Source organism: Coturnix japonica, chromosome 2, assembly GCF_001577835.2.
Source record: "Coturnix japonica isolate 7356 chromosome 2, Coturnix japonica 2.1, whole genome shotgun sequence".
NCBI lineage: Eukaryota > Metazoa > Chordata > Aves > Galliformes > Phasianidae > Coturnix > Coturnix japonica.
Genome location: NC_029517.1, coordinates 80,284,951 through 80,304,459, shown reverse-complemented (window position 1 = coordinate 80,304,459; position 19,509 = coordinate 80,284,951). Strand labels below are relative to the sequence as shown.

Sequence of the window (19,509 nt, the reverse complement as noted above, 5' to 3'; positions counted from 1 at the left end):
CGATGTGTTACGTAGAGAATATTATAAATTTTATCACCATCACATCACATATTACTCAGCTTATTCTCAAGTTATATGGCTAATACTTGGCAAAGTGTTGTGTCCTAGTTCCAAAAAGCACTAAGAGAAAAAAAATGTTGCTAAGTATAGTTCAGACAGGTTAGCACCTGCTCATATATGCAACAATACCGAGCAACGTCATGAAATCCGAGCCTCTGCTCACATTCATGGAGCAACTTCTCCCTACCTTCATCATTAAACTCAAGCCAGGAGCAAAACAACAAGTGTGTGAATGATTTCTAACAAAGTACTTGCCCAGCAGTAACTATGACTTGAATATTTAAGCGTGTTAATTACAGTAAAAGCCAGTTCTAATGCCTTAAAAACAAAGCAGAACAGGAGAATACACACTGGTTGGTTATTTTGCACTACAAACACTGTCAGAATGTCAAGTCAGAATCACAGAATGGTTTGGGTTAGGATGGACCTTTAAGATCATTCAGTTCCCCAGCTAAAGGCAGGGACATCCCCCTGTAGACCAGGTTGTTCAAAGCACCATCCAGACCGACCCTCAATGCTTCCAAGGAGGGGGCATCCACAACTTCACTGGGCAACCTGTTCCAGTGCCTCACCGCTCTGATAGTAAAGAATTTTTCCTAATATCTACCCTCTTCCAGTTTAAAGCCGTTTCCCCTTGTCCTGTTGTAACAAGCTCTTACAAAATGACCCTCCCCAGCTTTCCTGTAGGCCCCCTTCATGTACTGAAATGGAAAGTATTTACAAGGGCATGCCACCATCAGTGGCAGACCAAAGACCACCAGTGTTAACACAGTGTAACACTCTGGGTAGAGAGCGCTCAGTACTGCATAAGAAACACAACTTTGTTGTCAAGCACTGCAGAAAATTGGTCAGTGTAAGGACACAAAGGGAAAGCGTAGGAGTATAATTTCATAGAAGCATTAAGTTATAACATGGTGCCAATTCTTACATTCCATATCAATCTTTTCTGTTTTAAAACAAGTGCAAACCAATAACAAAGGTCACGTTTAACAAAATCACTGGTGTTTTCACTCCTAATTAAAGAGCAGGTTGAGCATGTTACCTCATGCGCAGTATCCCAATAAGGGTGGCAGCAAGCTCAGAGGACATTCTTCCCATGATACAGCAGCGACTCAAGCAGGCCAGCAGGCTGGCGGGCAGGCAAGGAAGGAAGTACACCAGCTGCACCAGCCGCCGCTGGGCCTCCGCTGGGAGAAGAACCAGAGTGCCATCTAGTGGGTCTGAAACAACACAAAGAAGGAATTACAAGCTAGGCACAAAATACACCTTAGATTCTTCTAAAGTGGCTAACAAACTGAAATGTAATAATATTTGGAACATTCTATCTTTTGATATTTACATATGTGGAAATCCTTTATGTCACATTTCTGGTTTCACATGTTCAAGAGGAAGCAGCACAAGCTTATCTTCTAACTCGAAACAAACTAGACCGCTTTATGTGCTTTGGTCAGGAGAATTAACTAAACGTACCACAACCCCCCAGCAAAATTGCCAGAACACACCACAGCATAATTTCAGATAAATGTATTATTTTTTTAAGCCAAATATTTGACAGGTGCAATACGTTAATGGAAGAAAAATTCTTTGTGAAAATCTGGCAAGTGTATTTAAAATGTCCAATGTCAAATTCCTTTAAATACGTAACAACTTCTATCATATCAAAGTCCTGCTAACTTTGACCAATCACTTTACTACTTTGGCAAGTGACATACATGGTGCCATGGTTCCGTTCAATCTACACTGCAGGACTCTGAACAGATCCCCCCATGCACGCAGTACACACTTGATATTCACTTAGCAAACCTGTATTTTGAACATACTGCAACTTACAGGCGACTGAAAAAATGTGGTATGCTGCAGTACAAAGTCTTACCATATATTTGAACAGCGGTGGCTTGTAAACTTTGCAGTAGTTCCTTGTTCGAACGAGAAGCAGCAGAATGAATGATATCGATCAGTTGATTTGAAAGCTCAGGGTTCCTCAGGCCAAGCAGAGCAAGTTGCTGAGGCAAACCAGCCAACCAGCGAGATAAAACTTTACTTCGACTTCTGAAAAAAGGGAGCAAAAAAATAACACAACCCTTTACCCTTCCTAGTCTTGACTAAGTTGCTTTAACGTTAGGTGTAATTAAATTACAACCAACTGCAATAAGATGATTTGCTTATAATAAATATATTAATATATTTCACGTGAAGAGCTGAGCACACTGGCATGCAATGAGGGTTATTATAATAAAGGTATTTATCTGATCCATACTTTTTGCAATACATACCTCTAACTTTTCTTGAAAGTATTTCTATGAACTGTAGGCGAGCAAAGCAACATTCCTTTTTCTCTAGAGTTTTACCATTTTATATTTAATGAACTATGAGTCAAGCTGAAATGCAATGTGATTACTACATCCTGAATACTACTGAACTCCCTAGTAAAGCACTCTTTTTACCAGATTTTCAAATTCAGTTCTACCTTACTGACATCTTGCTTTTCAATTCAGATACATCCTAAAACAGAACGACAAATTACAACTCATTGCTTTAAGTAGGAGTTGATAACACTATTCTAGTTCATTTTCTTTTCCTATCCAGCTACTACAGTAGATCAAGTATTTGTCATCCATAGTGAAGTCCATCTTCTCCCCCTGCTGAAGATACAAAACTTCTTTTTCAACTGGCTTCTTAAATGATGATTAAAAAGCAACAGTATTAAAAAATGAGACTGACAAGAAGTTTTCAAAAACAAAAACAAAACTTATTATCTCCTCTCCCCAAAAAATTAACCTGAGTGACCTGAAAATGCTGCTCTGCCTTTTTAGACTTAATTATATTTCTATTATACATTGAACAATAAATACTGAGATTAATGAAGATTTTAAGAAAGGACTTTTACTTACACTGTCCAAATTTGAAAATAATTTTTTCAAGTGCAATTAATACAATAATTAAATTAAGAATTCCTGTATCCTATTTATTGTCTTCTCACTGAATTCATATGCCAAGAAGGCAAATTATCTCAACCATGATCCTCCTAAGGGTGCTATTAAGACATTCACTTTCTTAAAAAATTTGTTACCTGCAGATATACAAAATCATACAAAAAAAAACCTTTTACCAAACCACATATGTAATTCCTATCCCTACTCACAAGCCATTCGCAGCCAAGCCATTTTCCCTGTGAACATTAACACAAAGCTGAACATTACAAATACAGAAAACACAGTAAAAAGGAATTATAAGGGATAAATGGAAGAATAATTTAGTTCAATTTGCAGGATTAGCACTTACTCGGCATTGGTGAGGCCTCACCTCAAGTACTGTGTTCTGTGTTGGGCACCTCAGTACAGAAAAGACACTGAGGTGCTGGGGTAGGTCCAAAGAAGAATGCAAGGCTTGTGAAGAGCTTGGAGAATGTGCCCTGTGAGGAGGAACTGAAGGAACTGGGGCTGTTTAGTCTGTGGAGAAGGATGCTGAGAGGAGACCTTATTGCTCTCTTCCAATACCTGAAAGAGGCTTACAGCAAGAGTGGGGTTGGTCCCTTCTCATTGGTGACAGGATGAGGAGAAATGGCCTGAAGTTGTGTCAGGATAAGTTGGATATCAGGAAAAACTTCTTGACAGAAATGCTTGTTAAGCATTGGAAAAGGCTTCCTAGGGAGGTGGCTGAGTCACCATCCCCAGATGCATTTAAAGCTATTTGGATGTGGTGCTCAGGGACATGATTCAGCAGAGGGTTTTTAGAGTTAGGGTAGTATGGTTGGGTGAGGTTGGACTTGATGATCTTGAAGGTCTTTTCCAACCTGAGTGATTCCGTGATTCTATGATAAAACTCAGGATGGAGAAACATCTACATAGAAACTTCCTGTTACTGAAAACATCACCATTCCACATAAAGGACTGAGAAGGAGAACAGCAGGAAAAGTACTGCTGCTTGTGACATCTAAAGGTAGAAAGGAAAAGCTCCTAGGCATTAGATGGTTGTATGAAATTGCAGCTGAGATGTTTTGAGACTTCCAGGTAAGTACAGATAACAGTAGTTATGTGAGCTCTGGGAAACAGTGAGTATGAAAAAATATATATATATTTCTTTTTCACTGTAGATAAAAAAGAAATGAAAAATGTAATGTTCCCAAGTTTTTTTTCCCGTCTTTCAAACTCCCTCCTTTATTTCCTACTGTTAAAATAGTAGTGCAAGATTTCTGTCTCTACATCTAATTATCCATATTCAGACCTGTCCATTTTACAAGACTTAGAGTAGAAGAGCTGCAAAAAAGAATTCCCAAAGACTGACTTCACTAATGAACAGCAACATTTCTGGGAGCCCTGAGGTTTGATTTTTGCCTAGCAACAGAAGCACATACCATAGATCTGACCATACATCCTTTTACAGTTCTCAAGACTGATGCACGCTGGTCTGCATTTAAGGATTTTACATAGCTAGAACCAGATGAGTTGACAAGTTCTCAACCTTTCTAGAACAAAATCCAGTACAAAAAAGATGGGGATCTCTTAGAAAGAGTCCAGGGGAGGGCCACTAAGATGGTGAAGGGCCTGGAGCATCTCCCCTGTGAGGAGAGACTTAGGGAACTGGGTCTGTTTAGCCTTGAGAAAAGAAGGCTGAGAGGAGATTTGATCCAGGTTTATAAATACCTGAGGTGTGGGAGCCATAGTGGCGAGGCTGGTCTCTTTTCAGTAGTGCATGGGGACAGGACTAGGGGTAATGGGATGAAACTACAGCATAGGAAGTTCCACACAAATGTGCAGAAGAACTTCTTTACAGTGACGGTGATGGAGCACTGGAACAGGCTGCCCAGGGAGATGGTGGAATCTCCTTCTCTGGAGATATTCAAGACCTGCCTGGACGCCTACCTGTGTGACGTGGTGTAGGGAGCCTGCTTTGGCAGGGGCTTGGACTCGATGATCTCTAGAGGTCCCTTCCAACCCCTACAATTCTCTGATTCTGTGATTCTGTAATTTAGACAAATCTTACACTAAAAACTCTAACAGCAACATAAAAGAATAATTTCCTCTTACCTGAAGCAATTCTGGTACCTAATAGTTTCAAGAAACTGGAAACCAAAAGGACAAGTACATTTTCCTAACCCAAGTCTCTTTACTGCCACACAACCAAAGTGATCAAAGAAAAGCATTTTTATTAAAGAAAGTAACACACTAGGCTAGACATGCACTAACAGAACCACTTCAGTCTCAAGTCCACGACCTCAGGCTGGACACAATGAACATGGGCCCATTACTATAAATGTACAGCATTGACAACCTGGGAAGACTGGCACAGTCAGAAACAATGACCTTGTTGCTAAAAGATTAATCGCAAGTTAAGCATTAAATCTGGTACTTAGATTAAGGGGAATAAAAATATAAATTGACTTATAAATTGGCTCAGGTTCATCAACCTGAACTCACAGAGCAGCTGAACACTGAAATTCCAGTGACAGAGCCAAATCAGACCGGCACCAACATTTCACAACAAACACACAGAAAATTAATACTCTAACTTTCAACATAAACATGCTGTGTTGAAATTTAAAAGAATACTGAAGTGTTTTTTACCTGATTCTTTGAGTCTTCGAATCTTCTTTTTGGTAAACTCTGCTAAAAAATTTCAAAAGCAATGTACGGACAGGAAAGAGCAGATTCCTTTGCTGGTATAGCGTATACACTGCTTTAATCAAGGGTTCTGTAGCCACTAGAAAGAAAAAATAGTAATCTGAAACAGTGCTTTTTAATCTTCTGATTTCAGGCATATATACTGATTATACGTCCTGTGCATGCATCTGAAAGTATCTGCAGTCATCTTTGCAGGACCAAAATGCTTCACAACAACTACTGAACAGAATTCTAGATCATTACATCACCTTGTTGTGTATTTTGTGAAAGAAGCATGTGAATACAGAGACAAACTACAAAGGAAAATTTCAGAGCCTCCTGAAGGCCACTTAGTGCACCAGGTTGCAAGGTAGCTCAGAACTAATGAAGTCCTGTTTTCCACAGCTGCATTCCACAGCCTTCTTCCTTACAGATATAAAAATTACTCTCCTTTACTCTTGACCAAAGCATCCAAAATCTCACTATCGGTGTCTTCAGTTATCTCCCTACTAGCCATCTTCCCCCCCTGTACTCATCAATCTGATCACCTCTCCATATCTTTGAAGTAGCCAGCTCCAAGTCACGTTTTCTGATTAGCACAAAACTGTATATACCTCTATATACCTCCAGAGGCACTGGAGAGTCACTACAAAGAGAACTGCCAAACTTCTACTGCAACCTTTTCTTTGAAACTTCAGCCAGCTACGCTTTATCACCATGCTTAAAACAATGTCCAAGTTCTAACCTTACGTTACAGTTGGTTAAAACTGGCCAGGAAGTACAGAAGGAACAGTGAAAGTGACAAAATTTCTTCTTTAAAAGCCAGACTAAAATAAGGGAAGTAAAAATTAAGTGTGAAAAAAAATCAAACAATCCTTTGTTTTACATTCAAATGAACAGAGCAGTTTAAGTTATATATTCAAAAACAAAGTAACAGAATAGAGGTACTTCTGCCCGTGGAAACCACATTTTAACAAGAATGCTCCATACTAAAAATGACTACAGATCAGGGTTGGTTCCCACTGGTAAAATTCCAGCGAAAACAAGGAATGTATTTAAGTTACTATACAGAGTAATGGACACGCTGCCTCTAGTCCTGTCACTGAGCTCCACTGAAAAGAGCCTGACTCTGTTTTCTTTGTAGGTATTCACAGACATTTATCACTTTCCCATAACCCCTCCCTTCTCCAGGCTTTCTCAGTGCTTCCTCAAATGAAAGATGCTCTAATCCTTCAAACACTTTGTGGTCCTTATTTCAGTTATCTCCAGTAGCTACGTGTCCCTCAAACTGGGAAGCCCAACAGACACAGGACTCCACGTTGCTTTACCAGTGCTGAGAGGAGAAATTGGATCACTTCCTTCCGCCTGCTGGCAACACACCTCATGTGGTCCAGTGCCTTCTTTGCCACTAGGGCAAACCACTAGCTCATAGTGAACCTCATGTTCACTGAACATCCTTTTCTGACAAGCCATTTTCCATCTGCAAAGCCCCAGCACGTACTGATGGATGGGGCTGTTTCTCCTCACATACACTTCCTCATGTTGAAATGTATGAGGTTCTTGCTAGCCCATTTATCCAGCCTGCAGAAGCTGTATTTCCTCAACATCCAGTAAATGAGGTTTAATCTTATATGTCTGGCAGGCTTTTTGTACTGCACAAGGACTACTCTAGAAAGGAAAAGGGAAATATTCCATACAACAGATACAGATTTCCGAGGTAAACAATTTTCTACTTGCAGCAAAATCCCTAAGCCTTTAAAGAATCGGCAGATGAGATCCATACATACCAATCTTTTGTAAGCTCACTTAAATGTGGGGAAGAATCTTTTGTTTGTGCGTGTATGTGTTTTTAAAGCTCATTTTATTCATTTTCTGCATTGTCTAGGAAAATTCTTGTACTGCCACTTTAGTAAGACAAACATTTTTTTTCCCTACACTATCTTGCAAAAGTGTAGCAGACAAAGCAAAAACAAGAATCAGTGTTTTAATACAAGAAAAAGCATGAAGCACCTGACTTAACAGTTTAGTAATAGCTGGAAACATTTCTTATGCAACAGCTCTTCTGCTTTAGCTCAGATGATGAGACAGACACATCTCTGACCGTGGACTACGATCTGTTTTCAACAGGAGGCTACATTTTGAAGCACAGATAGGAGTGACTAGTTACTATCTTTGTCGTCTAGGAGATAGTACTAGCCAGATTCATTAGGAAAAAGGATTTGGAAGGAGAAAACATCAGCTGCCGAAATACATTTCAAGGACAGCTGACATCATCTTATCTTACAACACTAACAATGAAAACTGTTGCCAAGGGCAAAGCGTTTTCCATAAACTCTAGCTGGCTGTGGAATTCAGTTCTACCAGGCCGATACACAACAGACCGGTGCCACCTCAACATTTACTGAAGAATCCTTTTCTTTAATAAGTCTTGCATCAACCACTGAACAGACATGTCATGCAAGGTCTTATCTGGATCACAATCAAGGACTGTTTTGGCAAGGAGGAAGAGAGAACACACAATGCTCTAACGGTCCTCTAAGTCATAACTGGAATGTATTTTTCACAAATAAAATTTTATAGTATACTTATGATTTCCACAAAAAAATTAAAATCAAATACTACTTTCATCAGAACCATCCTGGCATTTTATAGAATGGTTTGAGTTGAAAGGGACCTTTAAGATCATCCAGTTCCATTTCCCCTGCCAAGAGCAGAGATGCCTTCCCCTACAGCATGAAGTTAGCACCATTCCTAAAAATGAAACAATTTTCAGCGTTGTGTGTGAAATTCAATTTACCTGCACAGACAAAACATACCATGGATGTAATAACCAAGGATACAAGACAGCAACCCAGAAACAACAAAATAACTCAACTTCTCCCAGTGCACAGATGTCACTTTGGAGAAACTTCTTTTATCTTACCTTTGTTCTGCTGTATTTGCATTAGTCTCCATGTCACACCCAGCAATCTATTCACCTGCTTGCTATTCAGCCTGCTGCCATCCTGGAGAGTGTCGGTCACAAATTTCCTTATCATGTCCAGCCAACCAGAATCTGCCTGAAGCGTTGAAGCACTCGCTAGTGAAACCATTATGTCGCACAACGTTAAGTTCAGCAAAAGATGGTCTACATTGTTTGACGATGGCATACAATACTTGTTGCTAATGAGGAGTAGAAAGAAAAAGAAACATCTCAAAAATACATCTTTCAATATGCTGTTACTTTGGTAAGGAAAAACAAATGTCGAAGTTTTCAAGCAAGCACATGCTTTAGAAGTCTTCATATATGACTTTCACACCACGTTCAGGTAAATTACAGTCTACACCTCAATCTTCAGTAGCACAGTTTGCTTTTACTTGAAACCAAAACAGACAGCGGCTGCTACCCATTCACATGGATTGCAATGGCAGAGAACAACAACTCTAGAACAGACCCTGCACGAAGACACTGTGACCTCTTGGAGCTGAAAAGGGACAGTCTGCTACTGGCCCGTACCAGAACAAAAACTACAAGCCCACTCTGCCAGCACAGTAGCTAAAAACAGCATAAGTTTGTTCAGTCTCTCCATGCCTGTTCCTTACTGCCTTCCTTAAGGTCGGGCACAACATGACCCATGCACCCCTCTGGCTGTACTCATCCAGCAGATGTGGCTGAAGAAGCATGCTTCAACCATGTCTCGAAGCAATTAAGCAGAGAAAACAGAAGTATAAAACTAGTCAGATTAACATGGATCACCACTAAACAATAAGCAAACTTCAGATTAAAGCTTTCAATAAAATCCTTTCATTTCTTTAAAACAGCATTTCTGTTTCTACTGAAGGACACTGAGATGACTTCTTATCCAACGCTTTTAATTAGTAGAACCAAAACCCTCTGGTTGCACGGACCTTTCAAGGCACACACAACAAAAACAGCTTTACAACATCAGACAAAGTCTCACACATATTGTCTCATTTAATGAAACTAAAAGCTGTGACATCACACAAAGTTTATTCTTACCCTTTGCATGACTCTTTCTTTCTGTGTTTTACTGTTTCTTGTAAAGAATAAGGAAAATTACGCATGAAGTGGTGCTTGAAATCAACAAGGTAATTCATCCGAAGCCATACTTCCTATTAAGGAAAGCAGATGACAGAAAACATGCTAGTAAGTAAAAAACATCATGCACAAACTGGAAGGTTCACAAAACATGGGATACAATTCAAGATTATAACATTTAATCCAAAAAGGACTGCTATGTGTTCCTAGCACAAACTAATGTGGGTATATGCAATATTAAACCAATGTAGTAAAAAATATCAACTCAAAATGCTTTTACATTAGTTTATCAGAGTGATATTCAGTTACTTGAAATACTCGAATTTTCCACCAAGCCATATTCTGACAATGCCTTAATCTTCCCCATTATTAAGACATTCACAGTTCAAACCCTGCCAACACAACACAACTTCCACTAAGGAACCTATCCTTACAGAAAAGAATTGTTATACTCAAAAATAATTGTGGGTTAATAGACAGCCACTGTTCCACTCACACACAAAAGCCCATATTGCTAACATATTGGTCAGGCACAATAATCTTTATTTTCATGTATTAAGAAATGACCATCCTACTATTTCAAAGATTAACAGGCACATTCAGAGCACGTTGGCTATTACAGCCCATGGACTTATTAAATAAGCAAAACTTTCATTTTCAAACTGTGCTCTATTTGAATACACTATATGTAAAGGTGATTCTAAAATAGAGAGGATACAATTATAAAATACAGTATACTCAAAAAATAAGCTGTACAGTCATCATTTTCTTTTAAACATCCTAAGGTCACAATGCAATGGTATGTACATAGAACGTCTTGCATCGTGACTTGAGTACTCCATTCACGTGACCAAGAGCCAGGCACAGGCACCTTACAGCCAAGGGCAGCAGCCCTGAAGCAACCTAAAGAAAAAGGTCAGCAGCTGCAGGCTGCCACAGCCTCCTTTTCTGCCTGCTTACAAGAAGTCCTACCAAAAGGATGAAGAGGTAAATGGGAACAGCGTTCTTTGTACACATCAAATTCACTCCTCAGGCTGTATATGTTGGCTAACACTGGTCTAATAAGTTGATTCCACAGTTTGTTCCAGTAGTTACTCTGTATGTTCTATATACAAAATGGTTCTACAGTCCTACATGCAGACAAAACCAAAGAGCAGTCAAGATGTTCCTACCAAGTGGTCTCAAGAGCCAACACAGAAAGCATGTATTTGCCACTTTGCAAGGTCTTCTAAAGAGCAGCAGAAGTAACAAAAAAGGCCATTTACCAAGCAATGAGACATATCAGAGCAAAATTTTCAAGGATGTTGTCCAAAATACTTGAAGTTTTGATTCAGTACCATGGACAATGCTAGCACTCATGACACAGCAGTTTAAGTTCTACCAGTCAGAGGATTTCAGTCCACCGCTGTCTCCTACCTTTCCAAAGGCTTATGGTTTGTTTTCACCTCTGCTTCTCCAATGTGCAAAACTTTTCAATGTGCAAAAAAGAACAAACAAAACCTCCATATTTCCTCAAATTTATATTCTAGAAGTTATCTGGGAGACAATGCTCCTCTTCTCCAGCATGAATTTCAGTCCTAAAACCTTCTGTGCTGCAGTCACCAAGAACTCCTGCTGAACTGAGCAATGAGTTCACCAGTTTCTTTCCTAAATACTTTAAAAAAAACAAACAAACCCAAGGCTTTTTGCCTCTTACTAAATAAAACACTTCCACTACTTACAGTCACCAACTCACCAACCAACTCACTGTTTCCTGATCAAAACAAAAATGAACCGTCATTATTAATGCCACATTTCAGTTCTCCCTTACCATTCTGTACGTTTCATCGTGTCGCTTTGTGAGCTTCCACAACAAATGTATTATACTAAGCACTTGCTGCATAAGTTGCTGACAATCTGATTCCAAAAGATTTCCGAGAATGGGAGCTGATTGTGCAGGAGATGCTTCAATCCAGCACTCAATCAGTAACGGAATTATTATCTCAATAAAACCTTTTAAATTTTCAGCCGAGGACAGGCCTTTTTCTGCACTGTCCATTACACGTGCCAGAGACCTATATGACAAAAAGCAAAAAAAAAAAGGAAAGAAAAAAAAAAAAAGAAGAAAAAAAGATAAGATCACATCTTTGAAAACAGTTTAGAGCAAAACCACTTTCCTGCTTTCTTTAAACAAAAAAACATATTTTTTTCCCCACACATTAAGTTTGCTTCTTTGCCTCTTTTCTTTCTAGATATTCAATTTGAAAGGGAGTTCAAACCAACTACAACAAACCTGGTCCTGAGCCTCCCCACAAATTTGTGTTTTTAGAACAGCTTCTTGCATATCATGACTTCACTTCCCATAGTTACATGTAGTCTATAGAAAAGGGAGAAAAAACGACTTGCATTATCATATCACCTTCAAGCAACAGATGAGATTCCACTGTGCTCAGCACAACACAATAAAAAAAACTTTACGTCCCTTGAACCAAAATAATGAAACTGACTACAGAGTACTGTCAAATGCATGAGGTTTATTACAGTTAATCTGAAGATCATTATTAATGAACACAATGGTTGTTCATAACCACAGAAAAATAACGAAGCAAAAAATATAATCAATTACCACTGTGATGGTTTAAATTAAAATAAAACTCTGGAGAGTAACTAGCTCGAAAAATTATTAAAATGACTTGGTAATGAAGACAAATAAAAATTATCTAAAAATGAAGAGAGATATTAAACTAAATATATATATATTATATATTCTAGAAAGCAAGAGAAACAAGCTTCTCAGAACACTCCTCAGTCCAAAAGGGATTATCCACACTGATGACAAAATTCTGCTCCAGGATCAATTCAGCCAATTTATATCCATTCTGTAAAGAAAATTCTTTAAAGAAAGTAACTCTTGAACTTCTGCTGTTTCGATGCAATACAGAAGCTTTTGAACAGGCTCCTAAACAGAAGCACACCTGAAGTGGGGGAAAAAAGCAACACAGAAGAGCAAACGCAACTTGAACTTATAATTGCTGACGCTGCATTCCACGATAATTTTTTTACGAAATGCTCACAGTAAGGAATTCCCCTAATTCTAAATTCCTAATGCAGGTAAAAATTGTATGCTCTATTCCCCATTAAATCCATTTCTAATTCAACGATATTCTCAAAAATCCTTCTACTTACAGGTATAAATTCAAAATGAGATCTGAGTCACTACTTGATTTCTTGCCACAGACTGTTTATAAATACTTCAATTTCAGCTTGGATTAAAGAGATAAAGCTGCTTTCTCTGGTCATCCTGAAATTTCCAAACTATCCAATCAGTTACACCTTTCCAGGACATTCCCCTCTCCCTCCAAACTCAGCAGCAGCAGCAGCCAATGTATCCAGCCAACCGAGTTCAGCTTTTCTCCTATAAAACTAAAGCATTTTTTGTTAATTCTCTACAAGCTGTAGACATCACAGTGAAAACATCCATTTCTTTCAGAGTACAAAGTTTAAGGCTAAGTCCAATGTAGGCATGTAAAGAAATGGCAGACAAATACCATCACCACTGGTGATGTAGCCAGTTATGGCTGTGATGAGTCTTAAAGTATCACTGTATTAGAAGGTCAGTATCTGCTGACACCTGTAATCTTACTGAACAGTGTTGTCCTGTAAATGTTAATAACATGAGAAGACTTGGCTGAAATTGTATAAAGTCAATAGTTGGCTAACAAAATTCAGCAGTCTTCTTTCTTTATCATTTCTCTGAAAATAATACCTGATGTCACAGCAGAGCTCTGGCAATACAGCAACCTGCACTAGAAAAATCACCTTGTTAAACAATGAGCAGCACAAAACATGAGAAGTTGGCAATACCTGAATACTCCTACAGAAGTATAATAATGCACAACCGGCTATTTTAATAGATACCTGTAACAAGGAATGGGAAAAAATAAAATAGAAACTCAAAGAAGAGAGAATCAGTGCCAAACTGACTCAACCAGATGCTGAAAGTAGACTAAGAAAACTTAGCACAACTTTCATGTCCCCCTGACAAAAGAAGCCCATATGTTTCAAGATATTCTCTTTCATACATTCAAGGTTGACAGCAAAAGGGGTAAATACAATTTTGCTGACAATAACAGATTAGAAGTATAGGTGCAATCTGTTCAGCATGCACTTGATGAGCGCAATATCCTTTGCCAACACACGGTCACGGGAACAAGGAAACTGGGATGTCAAAAGAAGTGCTGATCTTTTTGTCACACATCCATTATCAGTACTGCCTAACAGTAGGGTGGCTCTGAGAAACACCAGAAAGCACATCACCTTCACACTGGGATAAAATATCACTGAAGGGAACTGTCAGATACTCATATACGTAGGCCTTTAAGCTGTCATTTCTCTTAAAATGCTAATATTCTTATGAAAAATATCAAACTAGAGATTTCTTTTCACGGTAACTTCATAGTAGGAGAGTAAAAGAAAATTTGGAAAGATAAGAAAACACAAAAGAAACAGAAAATAGGAAAATAACTGCTAGCTGCATAGAACAGGAAGTCACTGGAAGTTAGCGTTTTTCTTTTCTTGAAGTCTAAGTCAGATTACTCAGCTCCTCTTCCTTATGGGTGTATCCATCATCAACTGTAGCAGAAAAACACTCAGCTGTATTCTCCACATCTGTCTATCTGAAACACCGGTCAAAGCATTTATTTACTATGCTGTCTTCCTCTTTGGTCACTCAGGTCTTCTCCAGTTTGCTAAGCAGCTTCTCAGCAGGAACAGATTCTCTACTGTTTGGCTTCAGTACCACTTCCACTCCATAACAAGATCATACACCTTGGTATCACCAAATTCAAGTTGCGCAGCCTTTCCACTTTCCCAAACCTGAAATGAATTTGATGCAGAAGGCAGCAGTCAGCACATAATGCAGAGAACATCCTATTGATTTCCTAATTCATTATGACCTTTTATTCACATACAGTAGGAAGACCTAACACACAACATAAAATAATAGTCTTATAATGTGAACTGCTGAACCATTCAGCACTCCAAGTTCAGAGGAGATCTACGCAGTTTACCAAGACTGACACTGCTGTCTGCTTTTAAAATCCTGTTCTGTAATCACTAGATTATCTAGGATCTGGCACCTCTACCTACAGAACGTCCAAGAGAAACACAACTTAGGAACTAAAAAAATATCTATCTTACTAGTGATATTTGTACTTTTTAAAGAATAAAGTTGAAACTTATTCCTGAATGTGTTTAAAAGCCTTTTGGATGTGGTGCTCAGGGGCATGATTTAGTGGTGGGTTGTTAATAGTTAGGGTAGTACAGGTGGCTTGTGGTTGGACTCGATGGTCTTTAAGGTCTTTTCCAACCTGAGCAATTCCATGATTCATTGCACGCACACAATGCAATCATAGCTACTCCCGCTTTGATCAACTCTTCACTACCTATAGTTAAGACTTTACAACTTCTGCATGGATTTCTCGAAAGAAAAAAAAAAAAAAAAGAAAAATACACTGTTTGAGATTTTAGAAGTCTTCAAAGTACATTAAAGACCTTTCACACCTCTTACCTGAGAGGTAAAGGGAATGACTGTTAAAAGTCATTGTTGGGATTGGATGAGAAAGAACTAAGCTTCTTCAGATTACTAGAAAAGATTTCACAGAGAAGGGCCTTATGCTATCAGGTATTTAGGCTGTTTCTCACAGCAAAGAGAAAAGCTGCCAGAATTCCTTTTGCTCTTAATATACCATGAATATCCAGTAAACTTTATAGGACCTTTAAAAAAAAGAAAAAAAAGAAAAAGACTACACCAAAACCATGAGTATATGCACTAAAAAGAGAAATATTCAAGTACCTTGTATGAGCATTCTTTCTCCTTCCACTCTTCTGTTCTGCTGCCATCAGCTTTCTCTGCCAGCTTTGCCTTGGATGTTAGCAACGTTTCCTTCTACTCTTCTGGCTCCTCCTCACGCTTGCAAATGGCTTTTTGAAAGTATTTATAACCAGAAGCGGACCACGATGTTTCATCGAAATCAAGCTCCTCAGAAAAGGGGAATCCAATTCAGGTGACACCAGATGTAAAGTTTACTTTCCTAGACCTTGGATACAATGCACCTTTAACTACTACAGGGCACAGAACATCACACTGCGCATCATTCAGTGCACAATACAAGAATCCCCTGATATTCAGCGGTCCGTAACTGTATGATGCTGAATACACAGATGAAATCCTTAGGACTCTTTCACTGAGCAGTGAAAATATCACTGCAGTAGATATTGTTGGTTGTGACTGAACTCTTATACTACAGTAACAACCACTTTCCTAAGGAACAAGCTGTATATTTTATTGAACTTAATGTAAGCGTCCTACACCTACAGTAAGTAATCCACTCCCTACCAAGAGGAAGCCTAAAAGAATAGGAATGGAACAGTCACTAGCGTGTCACTGGCGTGAAGATGGAAAAGACCTGTGGTATTAAAAGAGAACACCACTTCTTCTGTGCCTCCTTCAAAGATGGGAGGAAGACATAACGACAGATTAAACAGTGGGTTGTTTTCTTTGTTCTGTCACTGACCTCCTTGGATGAATTTGGTAAAACCCACTTTAGTGTAGTTGGTCTTCCTCAGCAGTAAAACAAAAGTTGTGGTTTCTCTTCAAACCGCTTTGAAATCTATGAACTAGAAGCGCTGTGTAACAGCTAAACAGCATTTATTTTTATTTTCAGGTAGATCTTTCCAGGTGTTCTATCACCACATATGTAACATCTACAGAAGCACATATACACAAGGATGGCAACATTCAAAGGTACTGTAAGAAAAAGGCTGGGGAGGAAGGTTCCCCTCTGGTTTGAGGAGTGAGTGAATCAGGAAAGAGGGAGAGAAACAAATATCGTTAGTTATTTCTCCCTAAACTTCAGCTCAGGTCTACCCAGAGAGCTACTATAAACCACACAGACCTTTCTGTGACTGAACTAATCATGCCTCTTCCCACTTTCAACAATCTCAGTTGAAACAGTCTCAACTGAAACACCTTTTATTTACAGTGAAGATATTAACTGATGAATTAAGAACACCTCGAACTGGAAACTCAGTAGAACTTCAAACAGCCAGACATACTGTTTTACAAAGAAGTTACTTTAAAATGAAGAAATTAAGACTCCATCTAATGCTATTATGCTCTCTAAGGTAAAAGCATAAGATTTCAGTCAAATTCATATAATTGTGTAACAAATACATTTACATTCAGTGCAGAGATCTGCCTGCTTGCCCCTACACTTATCTGACAGCCTGCAATAACTTGTAGTCTTCGGTTTGCAATCCAAAATAAACACTCAAGAGCTGATCTTCCGGTACTAACATATCATAAAGTTTTAACTTGCTAGCAAGAAAGTTCATTATCTACACACAGCCCACTCATCTATCGAGTATTTCCCAGTTTCCAAGCTACTACAGTAAAAATGCACATTACCCTGAACAACACTCTAGAGGCAACGTCACAATAAGAATTCAATAGTTGCTTTCAACAGCAATAAGCCACAGTTTATCATAAACCGTAACCATACAGATGACATTAACTTATTTTGGAATTAACGCCTTCTCACCTCAGTCTAAACGATGAGTTCATCTTTGGTCGTAAGCCACCGTTTTCATACAGATGTATGTGCTGTTGATTATTTGCATGGACCTTCCAGCTTATAAATATTGGGCTCCTCACAGAATGAGGGCTGTCCTTTTGTTCTTGAAGCCCCTCATCTTCTATTTCATTGGATCCATCAACCACTGCCTGGAGGAACTTCTTGAGCCTGATAAGTACATTTAACCTCCACTGCTGAGACGTTACCCTGCGGTTTGGGTTAACAGACAGCATCCAGGAAAGTTTGTCTTTGCTTTTCAGTCTTTTTGACAGTTGCTGGTGAGAAATAAGCTCTACAAAGTTCTTCAGTAATATACTACTTCGGTCTGTAAGAAGAGCTGGGTACGCTTCCAATAAAACATCCAGGACTTTCAGTGAATCCTCCTGAATTCCTTCACTGATGTGAGTCATGGCACTGGAGAGATGGGCACTTACCAAAGGAAAAAACGGGGCAATCTGCTCAGCTCTTATTTTTGAAGCCAAGAACTGAAGCAGGTGAACAGCCGCTCCCCTGACACCAGAATCTTTGTCTGTAAACACTGCTGCCACTTCGCTAATTATATTTGAAAGGTGTGCATCAATTAGAAACGGATACTGAGACAGGAGATCTTTGAGCCCATGAAGCGCATTTTGTTTAACCCCAGGACTATAATGGTGCATCTGCGAAAGTAAATCCTGGAAGGAAAGAAACATGATTATTATCATTATTACTAAGCTTTTTCAAATTCTTTACATACATTCTAGTACTTTTTTCTTTTAATAAACATTAAGAAATACAGAATCTGTTCTGATGAAGCACCGCTGCCTGTAGAAGCACAGTAACTTCTATTGGTTTGTGGTGCAGCAATGAACAAATCAGCAATATGCAAAAACAGGAAAAACAAGATACCACAACTTGTTCTTCAGGTAACAAGATAACTTTCATACTTAAGTAAATATACAACCCTACTGACTTAGCAGAGGTTTTGAAACCCTGCTAATACATTATAATCTAAGACTTTTGAAAACAGCATTAATCCCAGATACTTTGAAGAGGATGCAACTTCAGCTTTCCATTGCTGAAAAGCCTAGCCTTGAGTTATACGCAGGTCCAGCACTTTAAGTCATATAGTTCAAAGGTTGGCTTAGTTTTATGTCTCCATTTTCTTTTTAAATATATCTTCCTTTTTATTTAGACTCTGATAATGATAGGAACTCAGGCAAATGTCATTATCATTCATAACATTCACCCACCACATACCTTTATGTTAAGTTTCCTGTTTTGTGCAGTAAGCATTCCATCTTCTTTGAGCTGTTCAGGAATTTGTATGGCCTTTGTTTTGAAAGTGGTATCTGTTGCATTTTCTAGCCTAGGCTTTTTTTTCCCAACTTTAAATTTCACTTTCTGAAAGTCTTCTTGATGTTTCCTTTTTTTAGTCATCCTGACTCTCTGCAAAAAAGACATTCAGAATTTCAATTGGATTCAACACAAACATTTTCACAGAATCACAGAATTATCAAGGTTGGAAAAGACCTAGAAGATCATCTAGTCCAACCATTCCAAATACTTCCCGGCTAAATCATATTCCTCAACACAACATCCAAACGTTTCTTGAACACTCCCGTGGTCGGTGACTCCACCACCTCCCTGAGCAGTGCATTCCAATGCCTGACTACCCTTTCCGAGAAGTAATACTTCCTAATGTCCAGCCTGAATCTCCCCTACAGTTGTTACTTATTTCTTCTGCATCAGCTCCTGCCCACTGTTGAGACAGGACACCAGGCTGAACAGACCTAAAGCCCCTGGTCTCCTATTTGGTTGTCCTCACTTTGAGAAAAGCCTTACTGAAAATGATCACTTGAAGATCTTCATCTTCTACTGCTTTATCAGAATATGTTGGAGTTGTGGGTTCTTTTTCTTTGCTTTTTGTTTCTTTCATTTCAAAAAGGTTCTGCCAATAAAGCAAATTTTCACATACTCAAAACCTGTCAAGGCTAAAGAGCTCAGTGGAATGTCTTATTTCATCTGCACATTGCTTAGCAACTCAATCACAACCAGCATACCTGTCTGCACAGGTAAAATTGTGGATCTCATCACGCCTTCACTGACAACACAGCACACAGGACCAGGCAAACTTCCACTACACTCTCAAAAGCGCCGGCTGTGCATTAACAATTAAAAGTGTCAATAGCAGGACACGGGGAAATGGTTTTAAGTT

The 19,509-nt window shown here is 38.8% G+C and overlaps 1 protein-coding gene across 1 annotated transcript in view; it reads right to left on the bottom strand.

The window, feature by feature from the left end:
* Positions 1 to 19,509, bottom strand: part of TEX10 (testis expressed 10) — a 46,961-nt gene that overhangs the window by 24,551 nt on the left and 2,901 nt on the right. Inside the window, exons 2-9 of the mRNA XM_015855092.2 lie at positions 18,552 to 18,740; positions 17,280 to 17,986; positions 11,510 to 11,753; positions 9,661 to 9,773; positions 8,584 to 8,822; positions 5,625 to 5,760; positions 1,934 to 2,109; positions 1,103 to 1,280 (exon numbers count right to left, since the gene is read on the bottom strand). Coding sequence (XP_015710578.1) covers positions 1,103 to 1,280; positions 1,934 to 2,109; positions 5,625 to 5,760; positions 8,584 to 8,822; positions 9,661 to 9,773; positions 11,510 to 11,753; positions 17,280 to 17,986; positions 18,552 to 18,731 — 1,973 coding nt within the window. The 5' untranslated portion in view covers positions 18,732 to 18,740. The remainder of the gene's footprint in view (positions 1 to 1,102; positions 1,281 to 1,933; positions 2,110 to 5,624; positions 5,761 to 8,583; positions 8,823 to 9,660; positions 9,774 to 11,509; positions 11,754 to 17,279; positions 17,987 to 18,551; positions 18,741 to 19,509) is intronic.